The sequence below is a fragment of the Artemia franciscana genome, chromosome 4, assembly GCF_032884065.1.
Source record: "Artemia franciscana chromosome 4, ASM3288406v1, whole genome shotgun sequence".
Lineage (NCBI taxonomy): Eukaryota > Metazoa > Arthropoda > Branchiopoda > Anostraca > Artemiidae > Artemia > Artemia franciscana.
In genome coordinates, this window is record NC_088866.1 from 41,423,158 (window position 1) to 41,451,122 (window position 27,965).

The 27,965-nt window shown below is 33.4% G+C and overlaps 1 protein-coding gene across 1 annotated transcript; it reads right to left on the reverse strand.

The window, feature by feature from the left end:
- Positions 1-27,243, reverse strand: LOC136026437 (probable NADH dehydrogenase [ubiquinone] 1 alpha subcomplex subunit 12). The gene is made up of 3 exons (XM_065703032.1): positions 27,012-27,243; positions 2,360-2,475; positions 1-200 (listed from the first exon to the last, which is right to left on the reverse strand). The coding sequence occupies exons 1-3, from the start codon at positions 27,193-27,195 to the stop codon at positions 60-62; spliced, it is 441 nt and encodes a 146-aa protein (XP_065559104.1). The 5' UTR covers positions 27,196-27,243; the 3' UTR covers positions 1-59.
- Positions 27,244-27,965: the final 722 nt, after the last annotated feature.

Here is a 27,965-nt window from a genome sequence, read left to right on the forward strand (position 1 = left end):
TCCACTATAAAGAGGTGACTATTTTTACATAATTTTACAAAATGAAAATGAAAATTTCTTCAATTTGTCTGTACATCCTTCTTTGGTGGTTTCCAAGGCTGTATTTTCGGTTTCGTGGTAGAGTAAGGTGTCCATGCTTTGTCAGTGCCTGAATAATTCTCGGTATGATCAGCCATCCACTTATAATTCACAGGTGGTCTCTGCAAAGAAAAAAAAATCCTAACACAGTTGCTGAAAAAGAGAACACAGTTTCGTTTGCAATTAGAAGACATGGAAGGGTTTGCCACCTTCATTGGAAATTTGTTTTGCATTTGGGCAAGATTAAAGAAGGAAATTTACATCAAAAATTTGAATGGACTTTGTCATTGAACTCTCTCTGAAAGTTGTGGAACCTAAATTACCAAGAAATATTTTCACGTCTTTCTAAAGGTTTCCCATTCAAAAGATGCGCATTACTTTATCAAAAAAGGAAGAAAGCATTTCAAAAGTAATGTGTTCTCTCTTCTGGTTAAAGTTTTTGAAAAACAAAATAGGGTGGTTTCAAAAATCCAGGAACTATAATAATAAGTTGTGATAAAATGAAACAATTGTTTTATTTAAACATTGAAGCACTTGAGCAGTCATCTCTGAAGGGCGTTAAACTTATCCATTTTTAAAACTCAAAAATTTTCAATTTTCTAAACAAATTCTCTATGATATCACTAAAATCACATCCAAGACCTATATTCTCATGAGTGTTTGAAACCCCTGCCCCTGAGAAACTTAACCCTATATAAATATAGATATATATTAACCCCAAAAGCGTAAACTTAGCCCCATAGATACACAATACATCTTGCTAGATAGGGCAGGGCTTTATCAAAAGACCGACCAGCTTTCAATGCAGTCATCATCAGGTTCAGCTATAAATAACAGGCTCAGATTAAGGTGGATATTAAAAAACGAAAATAAACCCTTGATTTTAGGGGAGAATTGATTTTTTCTTTAATTAGTCAAGACTCGAACAAAACAATTGGGTGATTAAGCAAAACCATTACCGTAATGCTATCGTTATAATAAATCATCATAGATTAATTAAAACATGTATGTATGGTTTGTCTTCAAATTGTAAACTGAGAATACAGCCCAAATCATTGTCAAAGAAAATGGCGAGCATCAATCCAGTTATTTGTTTGCCTTCAATTTGGCCTGAGAGTCAAATGAAAATAGAGGTTAGTGTATGCGTTTTATGCAGCATTAAAAGTCTCAATTTGTAATAATTAAAAATTAACTTCTAAAATTAATTTCTTATATTTTCTTTATCACTTGTTGGAGTTTTTGACATGTTTGCATTAAGATATTTTATAAAATTTGCTCATTTTGTTGATTTGCACTATTCTTTGGATTTATTATTTGCAAATAGTTGCCTCATAATACCAAACTCCTTCCTTGCGTAGTGCCTGGAAAAAAGTAAAACATAATACATAGAAACCATTTGGCTCTTTACTCAAGTAGTACTATTTTTCTGCCTCTGATTCTGTTCTTCAAAACGCTGGGTATTTACCAAATATCTACAAACATCATTTACGTCACAGTGACTCCTTTAAGCTCTCACTAACATTTCCTCTTGCTCACTTAACAATTATTTCAAAAATGTGTTTTAAATTTTCGGTTACTATGGGCTAGGATTTGTTCTTTACTAGATTGCTCCAATGGAGGCAACTATGATACATGTCAAGTGAACTCGTCAAAGACCAGCACATGCTACAAGCAAAATTCCAGAATACCATTCCACGAAAATCTAATAAAAAGGGTCATTACAGTAAATAAAAAGAAACATTCATGTTAAGCTGCTACCACTACAATTCCAGTTGGCCCAGCAGTTTAAAAGACTGAATATACTGCTAAGATAGACTCTCATTCACATTGCAGGTTTTTGGATATGAAAAGGTTAAAAAACAAAACAAAAATTAAAACCTACTGAGCATTAGATATTGCACAATTTACATACTATACACATTACATTTTTTTTTGCATTATATAGTTTGGTTGCATTAGGTGATGACAAGAAGGTGGTTATTTTCCTGGACAGTTGTGTGCAGAAAGTGATTGTGAATGAAGTTCAGTAGCCCAACTCTCCTTAACAAATTGCCAAATCAAGTAAAAAAACTCTTGACATATACTTAGAATTGCATCACATTTAAATGACTATATAATTAAAACTAGTGTATGAATTAAAAATACCTCTGATCTCTTATTTGTAGTTTTATATGAGTCATACAGCAAAATTGTATAAATAAAGATAAAGCAATGACATATAAATATTATATATGACATTTTAGTGTCAATAACTTAACTAAGACCAAAAATTCAAACCTACAACAGTAGGAGGGATATCAGTCTTGTAATGCATCCAACCATACCATTCCGCTGGGATTTGACTGCCATCATAATTCAAACCAACATCTTCATTATATTGTACCCAACGACTTCGACCTGAAAGATAAAACAAAGGCTAAATATAGAGAAGGTTATCTCCAAGATGGCATTCAATTTTGCCTCAATGCTGGACTTAATATATACAACAGTATTATATGTCATTATTGACTGTATTGTTTTAAATCTTTATATTTATTTGATAAGAGCACAAAGACACAACTGGCCATTTGCAATTATGAGCTGTTGTTTTGAAATATAATATGTTTTCATTAATAAGTTCACACACACTACAAAAATTTTGTATAGATCAGTGGTTCTCAGCCAGGGTTCAATCAAGCCCCAGCGATTTGGTGAATAAGTCTCAAGGGTCTGGTGGAGGTCAATACCTACCCTCCTCATCATCATTGAATTGCATATGTTAGTAAACAGAAGGAGAGGGTAACAGCTTATATATCTATCACTTAATGCACTAATTTCTCAGGAATCTTGTGTTGGTTGATAAGGAAGATTGTATTTGCTTTATGCATTGTTTATAAATTAAAAGTCTATTAAGGGATTTTATAATAATTGAAACATCCTCAATCAGTGCTATAGGAAATTTTTGTGCCCAGTAGTCAAATTTTAAGTGTTGTAATGATATGCTGTGTGATAGGTATCCCTTTGTAATATTCTTATCCCTTCTTAGTAACTATGTTGAGCAAAAATAGAAAGTGGTTGGACAAATATGAACAATATGGATTCAAGAATACCATGGAAAATGGTGGGAGTACTTAAGCTACAAGATGGAAAATATAAGAACATAACCATTGCTGAATCCAAAACAAAGAGAGTAAGGTTTGATAAAAAGGCTACTCTGCCTGTTCTTGGAATTGTACCCATCAAGAAACCACAGAGCATTGTGTAAACTTACTTATCTCATTGCAAAGCCAGGCAGACCACATACCAATGGAAAAACACTGATAAAAACAGCTATATCAAAACTGGCGAATATCATGCTGCAACAAGCATTTGAAGTTAACGGTACCTCAAACTGCTCTTTCAAATGAACCCATCAGCAACAGAATAGAGGACATGAGCAAGGACAGCTGAAGATCTGCAGTACATGCATTCATAAAAATAGATATATGACAAACAAAGAATGTTTATTCTAAAAGCATCTTATAACAACAATTAAAACAGCCAACATGAAGAAACTTGCAGATGACTCCTTCAAAGACAACAATATTTTGTGGGATAGGGTTTCTGCAGTTTATACAGACATAGATCCATAGCTCATTACTGTTATTTTGAATCTGTTATAAAACACCAAGATTCTTTTTGCTCTTGTCCTTCATGCAATCACTTATCTTCTTATTTATGAGACAACTTAATCATATAAACTGTTTATTTTGCCAATTTTTATTAATCCATGGACATCTAGATTTATATTGATAGGCCAAGGCATTGTCTTGTTAGCAGCTGTTGGTACTTGATTACATTTTTTGGACACCAATGTATTTAAGTTAATGGACAGAAGCAATTGTTATAAAACTAATCATTACCATTGCCTCTTATGAATACCATGCTCTCAGAATCTTCAACATGTTTCATAAATGTGGTAACACAGTTAAAGCTATTTGTCTATTCACAATGACATATTGAAAAGTAGCCTTTCAGTTAAAAGTTCAAAATGAATAAAAGTAAAAATCTGGATACAAGCATAGAATGGATAAGAGACAAAGACTGATGGCTGAATTTGCAAGGGAATCAAAGGATATTTTAGTTAAAAAATCAGAAAAAAAAACAGAAATCAAAAGGTAAGTTTTGAATAGTAATAAACCCCCTCCACCCTCAAAAAATCCTTAATTTTAGTTTTGTGACTAAATAAATAGCAAATGGCCCAATAGGGCTTTTGTGTGAATAAATCTATCTATATATTTATTTTAACTATATAGATAATTTGGTTGAAATCAGATGAATGAAAGAGTTAAAAGCAATTTAGGCTAGGAGCAGACCCATGGGGTTGGGGGGTGACCCTTTCCCCTATATATTTCTGGTGCACTTATTCTGTTCTTTTTGTTCTATGTTTTGAACATTTGAGTTTGCCATGTAGGATGTGGGAGAGCTAATTCACATGCCTTATCTTATTGAGTTGCTTGTCTGTAGTAAGATGCAGGGTAGAATACTATTATTATTATTACATTTCAAAAGATCATAAAAGAAGAATCTGTTACGGGGTGGTTTTGTTAAATAATTAGTTTGAGTTTATTTTAAAGGGGGTTTTGCGTTGAGTTGCTTGGGACTTTTCTAAGTCTTAATAGCTTGATGTGGATAGGGGAGCTAAATTACTAATAAAATAAAAAGGCTTCGTATATAATCCCCGGTAACCTGGGAGACAGAAACATCTCAGTGTTGTTTGAGGTCTCCTGAAACAAATATAGATTCCCTTGGGACCGTACCTGAAAGCTAGAGGAACTGTACCTGATGCCCTAATACATAGACAAAAGATGATTAAATACAATAAGGTTTATTTACTTACAATATACAACTATTGACAAAACAGCTTCAATGACTTATTGCATGAAAAGGTGAACATGAGCAAAATTGATCTTGACAATTCGAATCCTTCCTTAAGACTAACTATTTGCCCTTGTGTTGGGCTCATATATCCAACGCGCGCACTTGCCGGACAGGGTTGGTGACCTGCGGAAGTTGACCTCCACTACTATTGGTAATATTTAATCATGTGACTAGTCACGCATCCAAAAGCTGTTCTTATGGCAAGGATTTCTCTTTTGGTTTTGAGAAAAACCCATAGGTCAGAATAACTGGTTACTTAACTTGTTGAGTAACATTTTTTTATCTAAATGCACGTAGTCCAACCGCGTTGGACTATGCAGAATGTTGAAAAACTCAGGGGTCAGAATAACTGGTTACTTGACTTGTTAAGTAACCTTTCACTTATCTAAATGCACGTAGTCTAACTGCGTAGGATTATGCACACTTGTTAAATTTAGAAACTGTTAAATTCTAAATGATTTTATTCAAACCTTTTTCAAATTGAAATTCACTAAAGGGGTGTGACTGAGAAATTTAGTCCTGAATTTAAGAGTTCCTAGAAGAGTATGGATGAGAGATTTGGTCCTATATTTGAGGATTCCTAAGGGGATGTGAATGAGGGATTTGGTCCTGAATTTTATAGAGGGGAGGGGGCTGGTCTATATGTTACAAATCAAGTAATGTGTTGACCTTACCCTATTATGGAATCTTGAAGCTTATAGCCTATAGGCTATTTGCCAGTATTTATTTCAGAGGGACCATATCCTAATTAAATGGCATTAGGCTACCAAATTTACCTATACTTTTTTAAACAGCTATTTGCCAATACTGGATATTAGCACACAATTGGGGCTATTGAGAAGAAAACATTTCTTGCTTAATGATATTAAACAAAATTGCAGTTAACATGTTTTTAGGGTGTTTCAATTATGCTTTATTCATGCTCCCCAATGAGTATATAGCCTATAAGCAATGGCCTAAATTATATAGCCTGTTTCCATTTCTTGATTTTTGTCAGCATTTCATTTAATGGTATTAAGTTGAAAGAAGAGTAGCCTAATACATGGGATATATATAATTTGGGCCATATATTTACACATTAAGGGAGTTAGGGGTAAAGTACAGTGGAATTTTATAGAGGGGAGGGGGCTGGTCTATATGTTACATATCCCCTTTCCCGTTGTAGATTGATGTCCCCATCAATCAGTCTAATCTCTTTCCTTAAATATTGTATTTATTCCTTATTGTCTATAAAAATTTTTATTATAATTCCATAACCTTGTAAATGATGATTAAAATTTCAGAAATATTTTCCTACACCTTATATATATATGTCCTGCACCTAGCACTAAAAAAAAATTATTTAACCACAACACTTGACATTAACTGTTATTACACTCGAATACCTGGTTCCAATTGTTCATTTTTACTTGAAGTTTTAACTGTTATATCTGATTTTTAATTGATCCCAGGTATTTTAACAATAAAAAATAAAAATACACGACGTAATATAAAAAGATTTTCACTGGCACTTTTATTTACTTAAATTTATAACTACTATTTGGCACTTTTTTAAATGTTCATCACTTATTAGTTCTGGATATTAGTTTCACACCAATCATAATTTTCGTGTCCTTGCCCTATTTACCGATTGAACAAATATATTGTCATTTTTGAATTTATCACCATTTAGCAAAAGTAAAGATTTTTTGTTTTTACGCTTTTACAAAATGGGAAGCGCGGGACTCAGAATCACCTATCCCCAGCAGTTTAAGTACAAATGTACGGCCGGTACTACAGTTCTTCTGTCCTGCTCCCGCTCTCTTCTGCATTTAAGCGTTATCTTAATTGTCTTTGGCGTTATCTTAATTTAATTCAATAGACTGGAGTACTATCTAACACCTTACTTGTTAGTTGATTCCTAAGTTTAAAAATTAGGACTTAGGATCTCCTGTTCTAAAATTTCATTAGGTCTGTGAGGGTTTCCATATTGAATTGGGTTCACTGATGGTGTTTTTGCGTGGGTATGTTGTCGTACCCGCTGGCTGGATGTTTCGTCTTCTCTAGTCTACATCGTACAGTCAGAAATGAAAGATGGGTGATAGTTGTCCGGTTGAATCAGATGTGTCTCGGGCATTCTTCGGTGGTTGATAAATCATGATAGGTGTTTTGTAGTCTTTGATCATGACATTGTTGGCCAATGTTAGTAGCATTCCAAATTCTGTAATAAAAATTTCCAAGCAGAATCATGTTGTCAACATATAACATGGTACTAGTGATATAACAACATAAAGCATTATTGCATAATAATAGCACATAATTGCATAACAGTAATAAAATTTTTTTTTTTTTCTTCTTCAAACATTCAAGGTGAAATCGAATGTACGATTTCTTAAATGGAGTTTTAAGTTTCAATAATTCTCAGGTACATTTGAAGTAACGTGAGGTATGATTGGTCATATAGCAATTAAAAATAGTTTTATTGGTATTACACTATTACTATATTATTATGATTACATGTAAAAATAAAAACACGGCACTAAAGAGGGTTATATATATATGTAAGGTTATATAGAGGTCTTAATGTTCTGGATCATACTTTAATCCAAAAAAAAATTTGAAGCTTCAATGCGTGATTAGTCGAAAAGTAATACATTTTGCATCATAGCCTTTCAATTATCACGCCTTGGAACGATTTTTTTCTTGAAATAGATCAGCAAAATTACAAGAGATGACCTCTTAAATCTCTTGCACATAAAAAGATAGGAACGAATTTTTTCGTGCTTGTTAGAGGTCTATATTTACATAAAGATTTTCTGCCAAGAGTATTTTTGATGTATATGCCAAAAAGTAATACAGTATGTTGTATCATAGCCTTTTAGCTGTTATACACCAACAATATTTCTACAGTAGGGAAAGGATGTTACGTACGGAGATAGACCTCTTAATTTCCCCGGATTATTACATCCTCCCTGTTAAAATGGCTTAAATATCATCAGGAGCAGTAGGGTTCAATTGATGCATCTCTTGTGCTTCAATTTTATCATTATTTATCCAATTTCTCTTCAGCAGTTTCCCATAGTTAATTGTTAGTAGTGCTCTTATTGTTAGTGAAATAAGAAATACCATGAATATAGTGATTATAATATTATACCATGAGTTTGGTGAGAACAAACCGTATTGGCTCTCCACGTATTTCAATCTTTGGTCTTCGTTAGTGAATAAGGGTATTTGCATATCTAACGCTTCCTTTATTTTTGTTAATTGCATTGTACCTTTGATCTTTTCATTTTTTGGCCATATGGATGTTTTAGATTCTTCATCATTTATATTCGGAATCGTGAAGGACAAGTTTATTCCTTGAAAATTTATTATTTTTGGGCTCATGACGTTAGTGCTGGTTGTGATTAGAGGTGTTTGGACGGTTGTTTCTTTAGTAACAAGTCTGCAACCTTGTTTGATTGTAATAGTCCCAACATCCTGTAATAATATTTCGGTTCGATAGCTGGGGTCAATTTTTTCTGTATTGTTATAGCAGGATAGAGTTCCTACCGTCTTTTTAGGTACTGTAAATAACCATAAGTCGTTCCGTAAATTAATGAAAGTTTCTCTTTTGGTATTTCCTATTAAGGCTTCACAAGAATCAGGAATATTTTGTTGCTGCGATTCCTTTAGGAATAGATCTAGCATGCATGATCCTATCTTTACGTTATATATAGGTAATGTAAGTTGGCAGACCAAATTTTTAAATGACACGCATTCTTTTAATTCTTCGGTATTTGCTAACGCGTATTTTCTTCTATCTTGATCTATTAACATATATTCCGCTTCTGGGATGATGCTCATGAAGGAGTTTGTCTCCTTAATGTTGATTGGAAATGTAGATATTTTGTATAGGTCGTATATGGATTGTTGATTAATCAAAGGAATTGTGACTACAGCAAATAGTTGCTCATTGATCTCGGTAATATGCACCTTTAGTTTGGTATAATATAAAAACAAGTTAGCTACTTCTGGTTCTACTGGTAAGTGGAGACCAAATGTTAAGTGAGTCTTTATTTCGTTTAGGATGTTCTTAAGATCCGAGGGATCCACTAAGTACCTCCTGTTAATTCAAATAACGCGAATTCATATTTACTGACATCAGTGGCTAAGTTCAACAAAGACATAATAAAAATGTCTAGTGACACCATTGTTAGGCTGGAATCAGAGATTACTCTGTCTACCTCATTTTTTAAATAGTTCCTTGTGTTGACTGTTCTTGATATTTTTTTGGATATAGCCTCGATTTTGTCTTTTTGGTAATTGGCTATGCTTGCTTGTATTTTTTGGACATGTAGTGTTGTATTCATGGCTGTGTTGAGCCTTTTAACATTATCTCTTAGTAAATTCAAATCTTCTTCGGTTGACAAACCGAATAGTCGGGAAGCAAGCTCCCCTACTATTGGGATTAGACTTGTTGATCGTTTATATTTACTTCTTCGGAAAAATACTTCGAATATACGTGTAGTACTTTGTTTAAGTTTTTCTATTTCTGTATTGAATAATTCAAATAATGCCTCTAACCTTTGTCTATATAAGATAAGGAATGCCTGATGAGTTGAGATTTTATGAGCATTTTCCATGGTTAATTCCGGGAGGGGTTCTAATTCATCCTTTGCTGGTTCGTCAGCCATGGCCAGTCGCGCGCAAGTTTTTTTACCATCTATTGTCCAACATTCTCTCCAGTGACCTTCATCTTGACATTTTTTGTCTCCATCCACACATCGTGTTCTTCCATAGCCTGTCTCGACAAAAGGGATTTGCCATCTAACTTGTATTCTTCCCTTTTTCGAAGAAGTCCATATCCAGCTAGTTGATTGCCATGGTTGCCTTACTGTTATTAAAATTTCATCGTTTTTAATTGGCATTAGTACACCAGGGATAGTACTTGTAGTAATTTCTGATATTGAGGTGTCTAACTCTATTGGTTGTGGGTCAGTCGTCGTGGGGTTTGACGAGGGGAATGTTTCTTCCACTTCTGTTATTGGGGTATGTTCAGCTTCGATTGTTGTTGGAGCAAAATCAGTTTCTGCTGTGGTTTCCTCGTTCTGAGTATCGTATTTCCAGAAAGTAGTCGTTTCGTATTCTTTTTCGGTGCTTTTGGGGATTTCCATTAATCCGTTTGTGCTTTCTTCGGTATAAGAAGTAATACGTGGAACATGGGCGGTCGTGTTGATTTTGGTAGCTTCCGTTGTGACGTTTATTATTCTACAGAAATATTGACATTTAAACTTGTATTTTGGTTTGCTGGTACCATTAGTGGAATTCAATCCCACTTCAATATTTTCTATACCTCTTATTATCTCTGGTATTTTATTCGTTCGCGTTACGAGGTCAGATACAATGCTTGTTGCTTGGGTTTCAATTGTAGCGGTTTGCTGTGTGTATTGGGAAATACTGGGTATGTCTCTCGTTTCAACCTTCGTTGGTTTTATTTCAGATAAATTTATTTTTTCTTGTATTGGTCTGTTCTTAGCCCTGTTAATTTGTTTTGGTCCATTCCATAGTTCTTTGAAGAAATTCCATACTGTGGGCAATTCGTTCAATAACGCATATTGTCCATCGTAAAATTTTCTTTGTCTCAGTTGTGTCTTGATTGGCTCAATCGTATCTTGGGTCTTTTTATCGATATTTGACTTTTGGTCCTCGTTAATTGACCTTCGTTTTCTTTTTTCAATGGTTTTTCCGAATCCTATAGCTTTATCGATTTCGGCCATTTTCGTATCAAAATCATCTACTATTCTTTTTGTTTTGACCTTGGGAGAGTTAGGGGATGTTTCTTTCTTTTCCTTATGGTTGTTTTTGCTTGCTTGTAGTCCCTTGTCTGATTTTAAAAATTGAAAAATTGATTCTTTTAGGTCAAATGTATTTTTTTCCAGTCTTATAACTTGTTGGAATAATGTTTCAAATGGTTTAGGGTCTAGCTTCATAAAAATTTTCCAAGCATTGTTACTAGTTAGAAGTGAATTTTCGTGTTTGAATATTATTCCATGCTTTACGACATCTTGTGTATGGGCACTTATACACATGGTCATCAAAAATGATCATCTTTCTTATCTGGAATTAATATTTAATCAATTATTTTTGACAAAGTATGATAGAAAGAAAAAATGGATTGCGCGACGCTGAGATTTATTAAGTATTATTGGAGTTTTGAAGATAGATTCAAGGGGCTAACACACTATTGTCATTACGATATAGTGTTAAAAAAATCAATTTAAAAAATATCAATAATTTTAAATTGGGGGATTAAAGAATATTAAAGATGCTTCCAATGAAGACTCGTGTCTGAATAGACTAAAGTGTCATTACGGAAGATCTTTGGCACCGCCCATTTCAGAAAAGGGGCTATTTTAAATAGAGAAAAACAAGGATTTTTTGGAAAATAGGGGGGAACACTCCCTAAAAATCACAGAATCTTAACGAAAATCATACAATCGTATTCGGCGGATCCGAGAACCTAGTAGCAAAAATCTCATGTATTTTTCTCAAAATGTTGAATTTTTGTCAGAAAATTAATAATTGGTGTGTTTTTGGAAGATAAAATAATAATATTTCAAGGGTGCAATCATTAGGTATTTAGCAAATTAAAGTACTAGCTTAGTCTCGCTAATAATCTCTTAGGGACTTTTTTTTTTTTTAAGTTTTATTTTAGGTCTAGGATGGAGTTAACTCAAGACCTATTAGATGTTCTCTACTCTCATTGGGGGGGATGGATAGACATTGGCAATATTTATATTAAAGTTATTTTATTTAGTTACAAAAATACCTAGATATAAAAAAAATTAATAGCACTTGTATTTTGAGAGGATCGCCGTTAAACTTCTTTATAACTCCAAATAGTTAAAAACTAAAATTGTTTAAAATTTTGCTAACCAAGGAAAAATTTGCTTAAAACACCTATCTGATAAATGTATGAAATAGTATGAAACAACTTGTGTGTCTGATACGGCTTGAGGCTTAAATTACTAATTAAGTAGATGTAATAGAAGGATAGGCTTATTTTATTGTTAAAGTTTTGATTCATGGCATTAATTGGGTAAGATCTAATTATGGTTGGGTTAATGTAGTTTGGAGTTTTAAAAGTAGGGATAATTATTATATTATAAGATTGTAAGACCTAGTAACTATGTTTCTAACTCATTACAGCCATTTTTTTGTATGCACTTTGAGAAACAATCATAGCTATTGCAAAACTCGCACAAATTCGAGAGGGTGTCTTATTGAGGTATAATAGTTTGACTTTCGATAAATTAAGTGTTCTTTCGCATTTAAACTCATTCTAGCTTAAAACTAATTGGCTTAGTTGTAAAAGAAGAACAACCTTTGACTTATGATTTAAATCGTCTTTAAATTTAGTAGGATCTTAGCCTAACTTAATTAATAAGTTGTAGGCTACTAGTCCTTTGTAGTACAAATCTATATTGTACTTATTTAAAATAAGTTAAACTTTAGATTAAGAATTTGAAAAGTTTCACAACTTGTTTCCTTTTTATTTTTTCTTTCTTAAAGAATACTTATTGTAAATCATATTGTGATAATTTGTGGGGCAAGTAAGGTTTATAAATTTTAAAAATTTATACACATATGCACACATGTACTAAGCATGTTGTTTAAATATAGTCTATAGTTTAAAATAGCCTTTATAATATAGCCTATATTTTAAAATAATAGTATTTATGTTTAAATCAAATTATAGATGTCTTGATATAGTCTAAAGCTCAAAATGAGGGTTTGTAATTATATAATAAGATTATAAGGCCTAGTAACTTTATCTTAAAGATATAGATCACAGCTTTCCTGGTAAGTACATTGGGGAGATAATTATAGCTATGCCAGACGGGCACAAATTGGCTGAAGGTGTTATATTGAGGTACAAGGGTTTAATTTCGACTCGTAGCATCGTTTTATGCTTGGACTTCTTTCCGCTGAAAATTAAGTAGCTTAACTGGGAGAAAAGAGAAAAGAAAAACTTTTAACCACTTTTTTAAATTCGGTTGAATTTTAGCCTAGTTAAGTGAAAAAGTCGCGCGTTGTTAGTTTCTTTGTATATATAATCTTATATTGTAGCATAATTAAGAATAAATTGTATCACAATCATAGTGTAATACGGCGCACTTTCATACGATTTATTAAATGTTTTTTCTCATTAAGTTATTCCTTGTATAAAATTTTCAGTTTAGTTATGAAATAGATAAGTGTGTTATTTTCAACTTGATTGAATAAGGAAAAAAAAATAAGCATTTTCTCATTAGGCAGAAATACTCTCTTATCCCAATTATCTTGTCGGTTGAAGATGTGAAGTATAATTATGGCTTTTCGAAAAACCTTTAGATTTGAGGTATTCACTACCTCAAGTAGATGTAAGTAGATAATAATTGAGGGTTTTATTACAGCACTTTGCATTTGGAATGAGACCTAGTCAAATTAAGAACAATGTATTACTTTGTAAGTAGCGATATTTCAATAGGATGATGCGACTATGTTGGCCTTTATACTAAAGGTTGTTTTCTTTTATCATTATATAAAAGTCTCGTTTTGCAATACATTGTTCAGTTGTTTAGATGGGAAGACTATATTCTGTTATCTAAGCGAGATACATAAGTATACTTTGTGAACAAATGTTTATCAAATATAGTTATTGTGTTTTGATATGTTTTCAAAGCTTGTATTTTCAAAGCTTGATATTTGAAGTATTTTTCAAAGTTCGGACCGTGTCATGAATCCATGTAGATCGCATAAGGTAAGAGATTGAATTTTGTTAAATGTTTTTTGGACATTTTTTGTTAAAATTATGCGAAGAGAAAAAAATTTTTTTTTTTTTAAGTAGTAGGCTAAAGGTTAGTAGGCTAAGTGTTAAGTTTAGATTTTTCGTGTGTTATATGCTATTACACTTATTTATAATAGTTTGTAAAGTTCACAGGTCCGGCGATTTTGGTAATTTCTAAACATATTTATCTTACTATAAGTATATGAATTAAGATAGTTATACGGAGGTTATATATATTTTTTTTTGTAATGTTAGTTTTGGTAAGCGTAATTTATTTTGAAAAATCATTACCTTACCGCCATATATTTCCTGTTTCGTTCTCCTTTCTGTTCCTGAAACGTTTTTACTTCATTTGATTTTATTTTATTTTTTTTACTTTTAGTTGCATTTAGGGGTGTTTTGTTCAAACGCTACTTCTGCTATTATCTCGTAATAGTTTTCTTGGCTTTTGGGTCCGAAAATTGATAGTAATTGTAACCCGTTTACAAGTTCTCTTCCAAATTTCATGTTTTTAAAATTGGAAGTTAAGGAGGGGTGAAGTTTTCGTGCCTCTTTGCTTAACTTCTTTGCTTTTCTTAGGTCAACTAACGTTAAATGTGGCTTCCAGTTTTCTTGATTTACAATTTGTACTCCGCTTTTGGTAATTTCTTTCGAGATTTCTTCTATGATTGGATTTAGGCGCGTTTTAACTACCTCTTCGTTCTCTAATTTTGCATATATAATTTGCTCAAAGAAATCCCCGATGCCTTGAAAATCAAGATAAAGTTTTTCATTTGTGAAATTTTGTCTATATTTTTCTATGGTTTTGACAAAAGCACTTTTTACATGTTCAATTTCAGTATTATTTTTCAGATGCAATACTTTTAACGTTAGATGGAAAGAGTTTTGTTTGATCAAGGCTTTTGTTAACGTCGGGTTTGTTTCAATTACGTGTTTTTGCATTAATGAAGCATTCATCCTTATCTGAGGGTTTTTAACTTGGATTACGAGAAAGTAATTCGGCCGAGATTCCACTACTTCAAATCTTTAGACTAGTCCAATTTCTAAAAAAAAAATTAAATTGGGTTATATTAATAATTATTGGGTGGAGTTAGGCATGTTTTCATGGATAATTTCGTGGGATTAGCTGTTTGTTACTCAGAGGTTTAAAATTTTTGTAAAGTAGACAGTTTTGTTCCACAGTTGATGTCGAAATTATTTTGCACGTTGAAAATTGGTCCGCCTATATATGTTAAAAAATCTTTTGATCTAGGAATAGGAGCTGACCAAAAGGTTAATTCAGATATTTGACCTTTATTTTCTGAATTGTCTTCCGCGAACATAAGATATTTTTGTAAATTTTTAGGTATTTGAAGGCTCCACAGGGTATAATTTATATTTCTTTTCCTCATAAGAAGTCGGACGTGCCTTCTGCACTGTTCTTTTAAGGTTAAGAGTCCTGACACGTTATGGATTACTTTGAAAATTAATATTTTTTGGAAAAATAGGGGGTCCTTACAGTTCATTAATTTTTCAAATACGATTATATCTGTTTGAGGCGCTATTTTTGACGCAAAGTTGTCATCGCATTCGCTACAGGTAAAGATTATTTGTTTCAGTTCATTGTAATCTGGTTCATAAATATGGAATTTTCGGCCGTTTCTTATCAAATTACTAGCTGAATAATGGTTCTTGTAGTCTTTATAAATTTTGTTTAGTATGCTTGGTTTTTCCAACAAGACATTTGTATTTCTTTTTATCAATATTGACAAAAATCTGAGAGGCCATATGATTGTATAGCCTCCGTCATTATAGATTCTCCAAAAATTTTCGCTGACCAATGTTGCAACTAGAGGATATTTTTTGAGGGGGATTCTGTTAAGTAAGATCGTAAAAGTCCGAGACGCAAGTTGCTGTTTATACTGGAAGTTTTCTTTTCTCATCTTGCGTGTAAATGAACTAAATAACAAGATGATCAAAATTCTTGTTATCAACTTATTAGTGATGCTTACAGGAATTTCGAGAAGTAGATAGAGAGTTCGGTATTGTAATTCTCTTGTTGCTTTTTTAACGGCATTTTCGAAATCTTGGTCTAATAATTTGTCTTCAATTTTTGACAAATTTGGCAAACTTTGTGTTTTACATGGAAACCAAGCTGTTCGGTTTTTGAGGTATCTGGGGGGAGTTTTTATGGTTCTAGTTTTTATATCAAAACTGTCCCCATTCCTCAACCTAGTAAGGTTGGGATAACTTAAGGTTCTTTTTAATGGCATGATATTTCTTTTTCAATTTTTGTTAGTTATAAGCAGGTTAGTAAGTTAATTGGCGGTTACCTTGGTACTGGTTTCTTCTAGAATCGCGTATGACGTGTTTATTAAGGTATTGGTTTCTATTCTCTGCCAACCAAATTTTTCATTTATTTTACACGGTTCTTCCTTGTCTACAAATTAGAAAAGTTACATAAGGGGGGAGGAAAAAATAAGGGTGGTAAAGGGTAAAAAGGACCGTCAATTTCATGATTTTCTGTTATTCTTAAAATTGGCCCACTATTGGCCATTAAATTATACGCTGACTTCAAAAGGTAGGGGGTTTTAAATGTTAACTGGAAGTCCTTTTCGTTGATTCCAGGGCCGTTTTCCATGTACATTATGTATTTCTTTAGGAAAGTGGGAATATAGAGGCTTTGCATGGAATAATTAATGTCCCTTTTTCTTAATATTTGCCGTATTTTCTTCCTGCATAGATCTTTTAGACTGAGTTCATCTGAGGTCGTGTGAATTATTTTATAAGTCAATTCCTTACGAAAGCATAGAGGGCTAGCTGTGTCTAGGAATTTCTCATACACAATGATGTCTTTATCTGGCAAAATTTTTGATCCAAAATTTTCATCGTTCATGTAGAATTTTGTTGTTACATTTATTAACTCCATATACTGTTCATCATAAATATAATGGGTTGAATTTTTTACAATTATTGGGTCAAAATTGGTACTGTATCTCAAATAGTGCTCATATACCCCAACAATATATTTTCATCTTCCACAATTTTGTAATTCACATTTAGTAGTAAGTCCAGAAACTTTAAGGGCCATAGTATTTTGAAACCTGATTCTTGTTCTATGTGCCAAAAATTTTCGCGTATTAAAGATGCTATCAAAGGATACGCAACGGGGGGCATCGCTCGGAGTAGGGCTGCGAAGGTGTATGCAGCATTCTTGTGCCTATAATCGTAATCTTTGCTCAATATTTCCAGTGAAAATGATCCGTATAATAGGATGATTATTCCGTGTATTAGGAGATCCTCGTTAAAAATAACGGGAACTTTCAATAATGAATATAAGGTATTATATTCCAGGTTCCTTATTGCATTAGTTATTGCGGATTCGAAGATTATTTCCCGTAGTTCATAGTCTATTACTGAGAGGTTTGGTAAACTTAGGGTTTTATTTGAAATCCAAAATTCTGGTCTCGCAAACATCAGGTCTTGGTCGGGTTCTAGGGTGTCGGTATTACTTAAGGTTCTTTGTCGCGGCATTTTCCCGGTTAGTATTAGTCACACGTATAAGCAGGCTAATTATCTAATGAGTAATTACCTTTTTCCGCCTTGAGTCCTTCTGGTGTTTCATCTAAAAAAATTGTAGATTTTGTTTATTGTTTGAATTTTTTTGATTTTAATTTACCTTTATATGCGTCTTTTTTTGCTTCTACCGATTTTTTTCTCTTTAAGAAAATGTTATTTCCCCTTACTGCGTAATCTTGGGACGTTGGATCATACATAAATTTGGCGTAATGTCGGATTTCATCTAAGGGGTGGTGAATTCCTTCGTACTTAATACAATTTTCATTTTCTTCGATCTTATAACAAATTTTAGGTGGTCTACATTTATCAATTAAAAGTAGATCAGTTTGATTTGGGCCCTTGCAAAACCAATAGCTTATATTAAATTTTTGTTGTAGTTTTCTTATTAATAGTTGAAGGCTTGTTAAGTTTTTTCCTTTCTTATTTTTATTTGAATATTTTATTTTTACTTCTCCTCTCGCGGGTTGATATTTAGGAGTATTCGCTAATTTTAAGCCAAATCTATATGTATGAGGTTCAAATTTTGTTAAATCGTAATTGAGGTACCATGTTTCAGCATACACCTCTTTACCATTCTCATCTTGAACTAAGATCGCTGCCGCGTATATAATGTTTTCCTTAGCATGGATAATTGAAATAAATTCTGTATCTATAACAGCTTTGGACATATTTTGGTGGTAAATGGGGTAGTAAATTAAGTTAAAAGGGACTTAATAATTTGGAGAAATCGGAAATGAAAAAAATTCTTAAATTATGAATTACACTCCAAGTAATAAGCAGAGAAATACAACGTATATGGATTGAAGCAATGAAAAAATAATTATTCGGGAAATCGCACGGATACAGCGTACGAACTTAGACACAATTCATAAGCAGTATCCGCACAAACTACCGACCACTGGCTCACGGAGAATTTGGTTTTGTCAAAATTCAATTTACAGTTTGTTGCAAATTACTTTTATTTGTTCACTTTACTGCTGGCTGTAACAATGAAGAAGTAGCTTTCAAGGAGTCCCCTCAGGTAATACGCGGCAAAGCAAGTTGAAACACGTCAAGCCTTGCCACTACAACCCGCAAGGGCGCCTCGCTTTCTCTAGTCAGGTTTCGTGTATAGTAGACTTCTTGTAATTTCGAATGTAATTCTAGTTTCGAAACCTAAATCGTCTGTCTATGCGTAAGGTTTGCAATATTAATAAGCTTTCTAATCAACGTTTTGTTACAGCTGAGTTATACTTGTGGTAAGATAGTTTACCAAAGCTACGGGTTATATTATTAGAGAAATTAAAGTTTTTAAGAATCAGGAAGTGTCTCGCCTACTTATCTGGCGAAACGTTTAGTCGACGGGGCAGTTCTAATTTTAACCCTTAAGATAATCCTTAACTTAAAGGAATTATTTTAAGAAAAATGTTAATGAAGCAGTTGCACTCATGCGGTTAATCTTAGCAAAAATGTGATTTTGAACTCACTTAGAATAATGAGCACTCTTTGAAGATAGGCCAATTTTTCACTTGGAGTCTTTCAGCTTTCCTGAAAGGTACTTTCTTTTAAGGATGTTTTATTATGGGATGGTTTCTTAGCGTAATTAATTGACAATTAGCAAAAAAATGATTATTTTATTTTTTTTTTTTTTTTCCTTTATTTTATCCAGGACTGGTAGATTTTTATTTTTCTTTTATTAATAATCTAATTTATCTGGTTTTTTGACAACTCGGCCTGACCTTGTTGTTATCTTCTCTTCGGTAGACTCGGTTTTTTTCTTTGGCTTCGCTAGCGATATCAAGTCAAACTTTTTATATTGTTTTATAAGAAATTTTTGACCTTTAATTTGTGCCTTTTTAGCCTGGGCAGTTGCACTCTGTGGTCTTGTTCCTTCCACATCTTTGGGCTCATTTGTGCCTGATTCACTCTCAGTATCTGAGGAACTAGTTGTAGATTTAGTATCTGGTTCTCTTGAAGTAGAAGTTTGAGATTTAGGTGTAGATCCAGCTCGACCTTCGTAAATTTCTTCACCTCGTGAAGTGGAGGGTTTATTGATTGACTCGTCCTGTTGATCTCTGGGTTCGGGAGAATTGAACGATTCTTGGGAGCTTTGGGAGGATTCAAATGTCTTCTTGGGGTGCCTCCACTGCTTGAAAGCCATGTCTTCCGGGGGGTGAGGAAGTGTTTGCATTAAGGTTTCCTTCCAAGATACCCAGTCCTTTGGTTTTGCCTGTGAGACGGTCATATCGTGATATTGTTGTTCATCTGTAGCTGGATTAGTATCAAGTGTACTTTGTCTAGTTTTAATTGGGTAATTAATAAGATCCATGGCCTCCCGCAATGTTTGTCGCTGCGGTTGGTAGACCTTTTCTGACTCTATGTCACCAGGGGTCTGTATAGCCTTATTTAATTCATCTTGTAACGAAAAGGGTCTGTTTATTGGTGTGACAGGGTGTACCAAATCGTCGGGGAAACGTTTTGGTGGAAAAGGTGTCGAAATTCGATCCGGGAAAAATTGCGTTTGTGGAGAAATTGTATAGTCCAACTCTTCTGATTCTTCACTGGAAGAGGAATCGCTATTCCTCCGTCTCCGCGTAACGGGGGTACTTTTTGGGGGAGTGACCATATTTGTCATGGTTAGAAATTCATTAAATTTTTCTTCATCACTACTGTTCTCAAAATATCCTTGTTTGAAATTAAAAGGTTTAAGCTCACTTAATCTAGAGCGAGGTGGTTGGTTTTCGTCCTCCGAGGTATTTGATGTTGAAGGTTGAGGGGTCCATGTTTCTGTGAATTTTGCCCTTTTTATACGACTAACATGGGTTTTATAAATTTTTCCTGTTTTTGGTTTTAATAGTTTAAATGTAACATTATTATCATACCTTTTAATTATTCTTAACGGTCCTAGGTACCGGTCCGAAAGTTTCTTGCCGTCCGATTTGTTTTCATTTTTTAAGTAAACGCAATCTCCTACTTGGAAATCGAGTTTACCTTTGACATTAGGAACATTTTTTGCTTCTTGCTTTCTTTTTGATCTTTCTATTTCTTGTTTTACAAGTTTATAAGTTTTCCTCATTCTATTGATAAATTCTTGTTTATAATCTTGAGAATCATTATAAAATTGTCGTGACTCTATAATTTCATCATAAGGGATTCGAAAGTCTCGTCCGAATAATATATAAAATGGGTTATCGCGAATGACCTGGGAGTAAGCTGTATTTATTACATTTGTTAAATAAGGTAAGGTCTCATGCCAATCCCTGCGATTTTCTTTCGTATAAATACTTAAAATATTAGAAAATAGTTTGTGTCTGTTCTCGATTTTCCCATTGGCCTGTGGATGATAGGGGGTCGATACCAATTTATTTATTTGAAGGAAAGACATTAAATCCTTGGTTACTTTCGATACAAAATTAGGGCCGTTATCGCTTAATACTGTATTAGGGATACCGAAATTAAGGAATATTTTAGCGAGAGCTTTCGACGTTGTATAGGCGCTTTGATTTTTTAATGGTTTAGCAAAAGTGAAACCAGAAAAATGATCAATTACTGACAGTACACAGGTATGTCCTTCATTAGAAGTGGGTAATCCTCCACTTGTACCATATAAATCAAAAGAGACTATGTCAAATGGAAACCGGGCCGTAGGCGTTCTTCCTATCGTTGGATTCGGGTAGACTTGAGGATTTTTTCTTAAATTACAAGTTTCACAATTATTAACATAATTCTTTAACTTTGTCAAGGCTGAAGTAACGAAAAAGTATTGTTTTAATCTATGGAATGTCTTATCTAATCCCAAGTGACCTCCTACTTCAGAATGAAAGAATTCAAAAGCGGGTTTTTCCAAAATTTGGGGTAAAACTGGTATAACGGAAGTTTGATTTCTTTTATCAGTATCGGTTATTATCCTACATAGTATTTTTTCGTCGAAATCATAATAATAGTTATCAATTTCTTTTTTAAAAGATTTCATTTCATCAGGTAACTCTTTATCATATAAGAAATATTCTATTAGAGCAGCACAAGTATTATCTTTCTTTTGATATATTTTTATAGAATTCAAGGAAAGTGGGCTGTTTTTCTGTTCCTTCTCAACCGAATTATTCTCAGCCGATTTCATTTTTAAACCCTTCTTTCTTGGAACATACTTTGCTTTTATTGTGTTGACTTCTTCATTTTCATTTTCTACTGGGGTATTATCTGGAAATCTACTTAGATAATCACATGGGGCATTTTGTTTTCCCTTAAGATGTTCAAATTCATAATCTAAGTCTTGGATTTTCAAAATCCATCTCGCGAGTATTCCCGTTGGCTTTTTGAAAGTTTGCAGATATTGCAGGCTCTTGTGGTCCGAACGCAGTTTAAATTTTCTGCCTACCAAATAATGTCTGAACTTGTCCAAATGGTGGATAATCGATAATAATTCAAGCTGTGTAGCAGAATAATTACTTTCTCCAGAAGTCAGGGTACGAGAAGCGTACGCTATCACTCTTTCTTCCCCATTTATTATTTGGGAGAGGATCGCCCCAATTCCCTTGTTTGAGGCATCCGTTGTAACAACGAATTGTCCTGTTTGGAAGTCAGGTAGCGATAAAATAGGTTCTGAGGTTAGAGCCTTTTTTAAATGATCTAATGCATTCTGAGCTGTATTAGACCACACAATTTTTTGTGGGTTGCCTCTCGTGAGGTCCGTTAAAGGTTTTGCAACTTGTGCGTAATTTCTTATAAATTTTCGAAAATAGCTCATTAATCCTAAGATTCCTCGTAATTGTTTAATTGTTTGGGGGGGCTTTATATTTTTAACGGATTTTATTTTTTCAGGGTCTGGGGAAATTTGTCCTTGCGTTACAACTACTCCTAAAAATTTTAGTTTTGTTTGAAAAAGATTTACTTTTTCTGGTCTACATTTTAAATTGCCTTCTCTAAATTTCTTAAACACTTTTGCCAAGGTCACTAAATGGTCCTCCGCGTCCTTGTCCATAGATATGACGTCATCAACAAAATGAATTATGTTATTTAGGCCTCTTAGTAAATGAAGGAGGGGTCTACACAATGCACTCGAACTAGTTTTTAGTCCAAATGGTACTCTTAAGTATTCATAAGAACCACATTCTGAAGTTGAAAAAGCTGTTTTAAAAACATCGCCCTCAGCTATTTTTATTTGATGATAACCTTGTGTCAAATCTAGGGAAGTAAATATTTTGTTTTTATTTGATATTGAATCTAGAATTTCGTCTATCCTAGGTAGGGGAAATTTGTCACTTACTACCTGTTTATTTAAAGCTCTATAATCTACCACTAATCTAAGGTCATTATTCTTTTTCGGGACTAAAATAACGGGGGCAGAGTATGGGCTTATGCTTGGCCTTATGATTTGATTTTTTTCGAGTTCATGTATTTTGTTTATTAGCCATTCCTTATGTTTATAAGGAATTCTGTATGGTTGTTTTGCAACTGGTGGCCCCGTGGTTTGTATTGCGTGTTCATAAAATGGGATAAGTCCTATGTCATCTTCAGATGTCGAAAAGACATCTTTATATTCCCATAATAAGTCGCATAATTTTTGTTTTAATGACGCGTCGGTTATGTGACTTAGTTCGAATTTCTCAAGGAATTGAAATCGCGTCAGTGGATATTCTCTGTCAACGTAAACATTAATATTATTCACGTAGTTTTTTTCCAAATTTTTCCAATTATTAATGTCGGATTCCGATACTACTTGTATCTCTACTAAACATGTACCTTTACTAAGGGTAATTAGGTCGTTTTCGTGGGTGTTCGTTACCCAAATGTAACCTTCTCCCTTTTCGTAATTTATAATTTGTTCTTCACACACTAAATATTTCGGGAGATCTTCCCAAGGCGATGCTACCCAAATTTCATTTTTATTATTAACTGGTTCTAACATTTGTGATATTTGGACCCTCTGCATTGATTTAGGGGGAATTTTTGTTTTACGCACTACAAATCCATAATATTTTTCGTTATTTTCTTCTTTTATTGAATTTAGAAGATTCTCCGCTGGGTTTTTTCCTGGAGTTTCTATTTTTTCAAGTTTTTTCCATAAATAACAAATTTCTTGAATTTGTTTGTTTCTATACTCTTTCATGTTACCTATATTTTCCCTTACTTTGTTTGCTTGTATGTTATTTATCATTGATATGGTATCCGTTGGGTAGATAAACTTTGAATTTGCTACATCTAATAATATTTTATTTGATTTTAAAAAATTTGCGCCTATTATTGCTTCGTATGGAAAATTCTTACAAACTATAAATCGAGTATAGAAATTTCTGTTATCCTTGCGCAAGGCTAGATACACAGTGCCTTTCACATCCAGGTCGTGTCCGGTTACACTTGATAAATTGGGACAGATATTGCTCATTCGTCGTTTAATATAGTTGGGTAATTTATTAAATACTGATGAATTTATCACATTTACTGTTGCTCCTGAATCTATAAGGGCTGAGAAATAAATATTCCCTGCGTTGAAATTTTCAAATACTGGTAACATCTTATTATTATTTGCACTTAAAAATGGTATTATTACTGGGGGGGACCTATAAATTATCTTGCCACCAAATTTTGGTCCTACAAATTTTGGGGGCTTATATCGTTTCCCTGGGATTCCCAGATGTTAGATGTAGAACTTTCATTTGTTGTATTTTGGGTTCCTTGATTATTATTTGAGATGGAGCTATTATATGGCTGCCGTCGGCTGATGTAATTTCCTCTTGTACAACTGTTCCAACTATTATTGGGTTGATTTGTCCTTCCACGATACCCTCCTCGATATTGATACGTATCGCGTTGGAAATTTTGATTTTGGGTGGGATAATTATTTCTTGTTACAAAGGTGTTCCCTCGACTGCCTCTAGGGGCGTACCCACTATAGTTTGTCCCCCTGGACAAACGGTTACCCGTTCCCCTAATATTTTGGCGATAATTATTGTTTGCGAAACAATTTCTTGCGATATGTCCTAATCGGCTACAGGTGTAGCACCTTAATAGTTCATTGTTAGTTTGTGCCCTTAATTGATTATTGGGGGCAAAACGTACTTGTCTTGGGGGTGTGGTGGTTCGCATTTGATTTCGAACAGGTTTTGGCGATGATTCTCGGGAGAAAAATCGCGGAGGGGAATCTCTTGACTTTACAGGGGCTTTGTTTTCTACAGCATTTATTGACAGTTTTTGATGCTGCAGGACAATCGAATCAATTTCTACGGCTCTTTCTATTTCCTGAACTGCTAGTTCTAGGTTATCAATATTTTTAGCTATCAACAGGCGGTATAACTTCGGGTTTAGTCCCTGTTTAAATGCATTTAGTATGATTTTTTCATATAATTCCCCTTCTCCTGGACCGTATCGCGCTTCTGTTGCGATTCTAACCTTATGCAAGTACTCACGAACGTTTTGGGTCTGTTCGAAAGTAACTAGGCCATGTTTTAGTTTATTCAATGAACTTGTGTCAATGAATCTTTTCTGGAAGGCCTGTTGCAATAATTCTATTGAGTTAATGGTTGAGGTTGCTTCTGTATCTATTGAGTTTTCGATTTGTTTTAGGAATGTTAGCGCCTGCCCTTTCAGTCTTAAAAGTAACATATTTTTTAATACTTTTAGGTCAATTTTTGTCAATTCCACAAATTGTCCTAAATGGATGTTGAATTGATCAACGTCCGTATCTCCTTCATATTCTGGTAATGATTTTGCAATTTCTACCGAAGTTGCAATAATTTGTTGTGCTTTTAATATTTCATCTTGTTCTTGGTTCATATTTATTGTAGTCTCTTTTTTTTTTTTTTTAAATATGCGATAAAAAATTTTTTTAATTTTATTACTGTTTTATTTTAATTCTTAAAGATTTTGATATTTTTTGAATGGGGTATACCTATATATAAAAAAAAATGCAAAAATAGAAATAAAATTGCACTGCACCTAAAAATTCAAAAAGCTAGGTAAAATTGCACTGCACTTAAAAATCAAAAAATAAAATGTAAGTAATCATACTTGTCTATGTTAGTAGGCATTAATTGCGTAGGTACTTTCGGTTCCTTTTTCTGCTTTCTTTACCCGACCGCGCCATATGTTACGGGGTGGTTTTGTTAAATAATTAGTTTGAGTTTATTTTAAAGGGGGTTTTGCGTTGAGTTGCTTGGGACTTTTCTAAGTCTTAATAGCTTGATGTGGATAGGGGAGCTAAATTACTAATAAAATAAAAAGGCTTTGTATATAATCCCCGGTAACCTGGGAGACAGAAACATCTCAGTGTTGTTTGAGGTCTCCTGAAACAAATATAGATTCCCTTGGGACCGTACCTGAAAGCTAGAGGAACTGTACCTGATGCCCTAATACATAGACAAAAGATGATTAAATACAATAAGGTTTATTTACTTACAATATACAACTATTGACAAAACAGCTTCAATGACTTATTGCATGAAAAGGTGAACATGAGCAAAATTGATCTTGACAATTTGAATCCTTCCTTAAGACTAACTATTTGCCCTTGTGTTGGGCTCATATATCCAACGCGTGCACTTGCCGGACAGGCTTGGTGACCTGCGGAAGTTGACCTCCACTACTATTGGTAATATTTAATCATGTGACTAGTCACGCATCCAAAAGCTGTTCTTATGGCAAGGATTTCTCTTTTGGTTTTGAGAAAAACCCATAGGTCAGAATAACTGGTTACTTAACTTGTTGAGTAACATTTTTTTATCTAAATGCACGTAGTCCAACCACGTTGGACTATGCAGACTGTTGAAAAACTCAGGGGTCAGAATAACTGGTTACTTGACTTGTTAAGTAACCTTTCACTTATCTAAATGCACGTAGTCTAACTGCGTAGGATTATGCAGACTTGTTAAATTTAGCAACTGTTAAATTCTAAATGATTTTATTCAAACCTTTTTCAAATTGAAATTCACTAAAGGGGTGTGACTGAGAAATTTAGTCCTGAATTTAAGAGTTCCTAGAAGAGTATGGATGAGAGATTTGGTCCTATATTTGAGGATTCCTAAGGGGATGTGAATGAGGGATTTGGTCCTGAATTTATAGAGGGGAGGGGGCTGGTCTATATGTTACAAATCAAGTAATGTGTTGACCTTACCCTATTATGGAATCTTGAAGCTTATAGCCTATAGGCTATTTGCCAGTATTTATTTCAGAGGGACCATATCCTAATTAAATGGCATTAGGCTACCAAATTTACCTATACTTTTTTAAACAGCTATTTGCCAATACTGGATATTAGCACACAATTGGGGCTATTGAGAAGAAAACATTTCTTGCTTAATGATATTAAACAAAATTGCAGTTAACATGTTTTTAGGGTGTTTCAATTATGCTTTATTCATGCTCCCCAATGAGTATATAGCCTATAAGCAATGGCCTAAATTATATAGCCTGTTTCCATTTCTTGATTTTTGTCAGCATTTCATTTAATGGTATTAAGTTGAAAGAAGAGTAGCCTAATACATGGGATATATATAATTTGGGCCATATATTTACACATTAAGGGAGTTAGGGGTAAAGTACAGTGGAAGCATCCAAAAAATAAGTAAAAATAAGCCTACAGTTTCTCTGCATATTATTAATTGTTTGCTTAACATGTTTCCTAGTCAAAGGCCTCAATTGTGTACTACTAGCTATACCTGGTATCTAACAATAGTAAGCATATCAACAAAAATCAAAAAAGGTGTCTTACAGACAAAATATCTCTTGTTTTCAAAGTATTTGTTCCCATACTTGTCCACACCAATTAGGGTACCATCTTTGAGGTCGTCGGTATAGAATAGCTTTTTTGTCGATCCTATGATTCCCCCATTTTGCTTTAACATCCTGAAGAAGTTCCCCACTTTTTCCAGTGTCCCACTAACTATATTTGCCATTTTTTCACCTTTCCAAGGAAAATTTTGGAAATAATCTATACAGCTAAGTTTGACTAATAAAATTGATAAATTCATAAAAAGAGATGGCAATACCTAGCCTTTTCCCTCCCTCATACGACGGATTAGCTGAAACGAAATTAGAAATATAATTTCCATGAGTATTGCAAACTCGGAGAAATATTTCTTGTTATTTATTAAATCTTATAATGAGGATCTTGAAAATATTATTTGGTATATATTTATATATCTGCATAGGAAAAAAGTAGATCATATTTGAATAAAAATATTCTATTTCATTTTAATTTTCCATTAAAAATGATAATTCCATAAAAAGTTTACTTTCTTTACACCTGTGATTTTGTATTCTAACAGTGTTTTATTTGTACCCTCTTCCTATCTCCAAGTAGCTCCAATATTTGGTTTCCAGAAATAAGTAGCAATGAATAATAGATTTGAAAAAGAAACTTTGCATAGATATTTTAAAGTTTTTCTTTGAAAGGACTCTGTCTGGTAATTGTTGTTTGTTATGTGCTTCTAAGTACTAGCCACCATTCTTCCTAACAATAACTCATAATATAAGAAATGGTGATTTGAAAGACATAACACACACCAAAGCAATTCATTTTTAGCCCGATCTAAAACAAATTCCAGATTAAATTATTCTATCTAAAGTTACTTTCCCAAAGAAATTGCTGTAATATCAATTGCGATAGTTTTGACAAAGGGGAAAACATCCCCAAACATGGTAATATCTTGATGGAAATTACACC

Excerpts from the sequence above, each read along its gene's own strand:
- LOC136026437 (XM_065703032.1), bottom strand. The coding sequence starts at position 27,195 with ATGGCAAATATAGTTAGTGGGACACTGGAAAAAGTGGGGAACTTCTTC. Across the intron at positions 2,476-27,011 it reads AAACAAGAGATATTTTGTCT|GTCGAAGTCGTTGGGTACAA; the intron begins GTAAGACACCTT and ends TTTATCTTTCAG. Across the intron at positions 201-2,359 it reads CTGATATCCCTCCTACTGTT|AGACCACCTGTGAATTATAA; the intron begins GTAGGTTTGAAT and ends TTTTCTTTGCAG.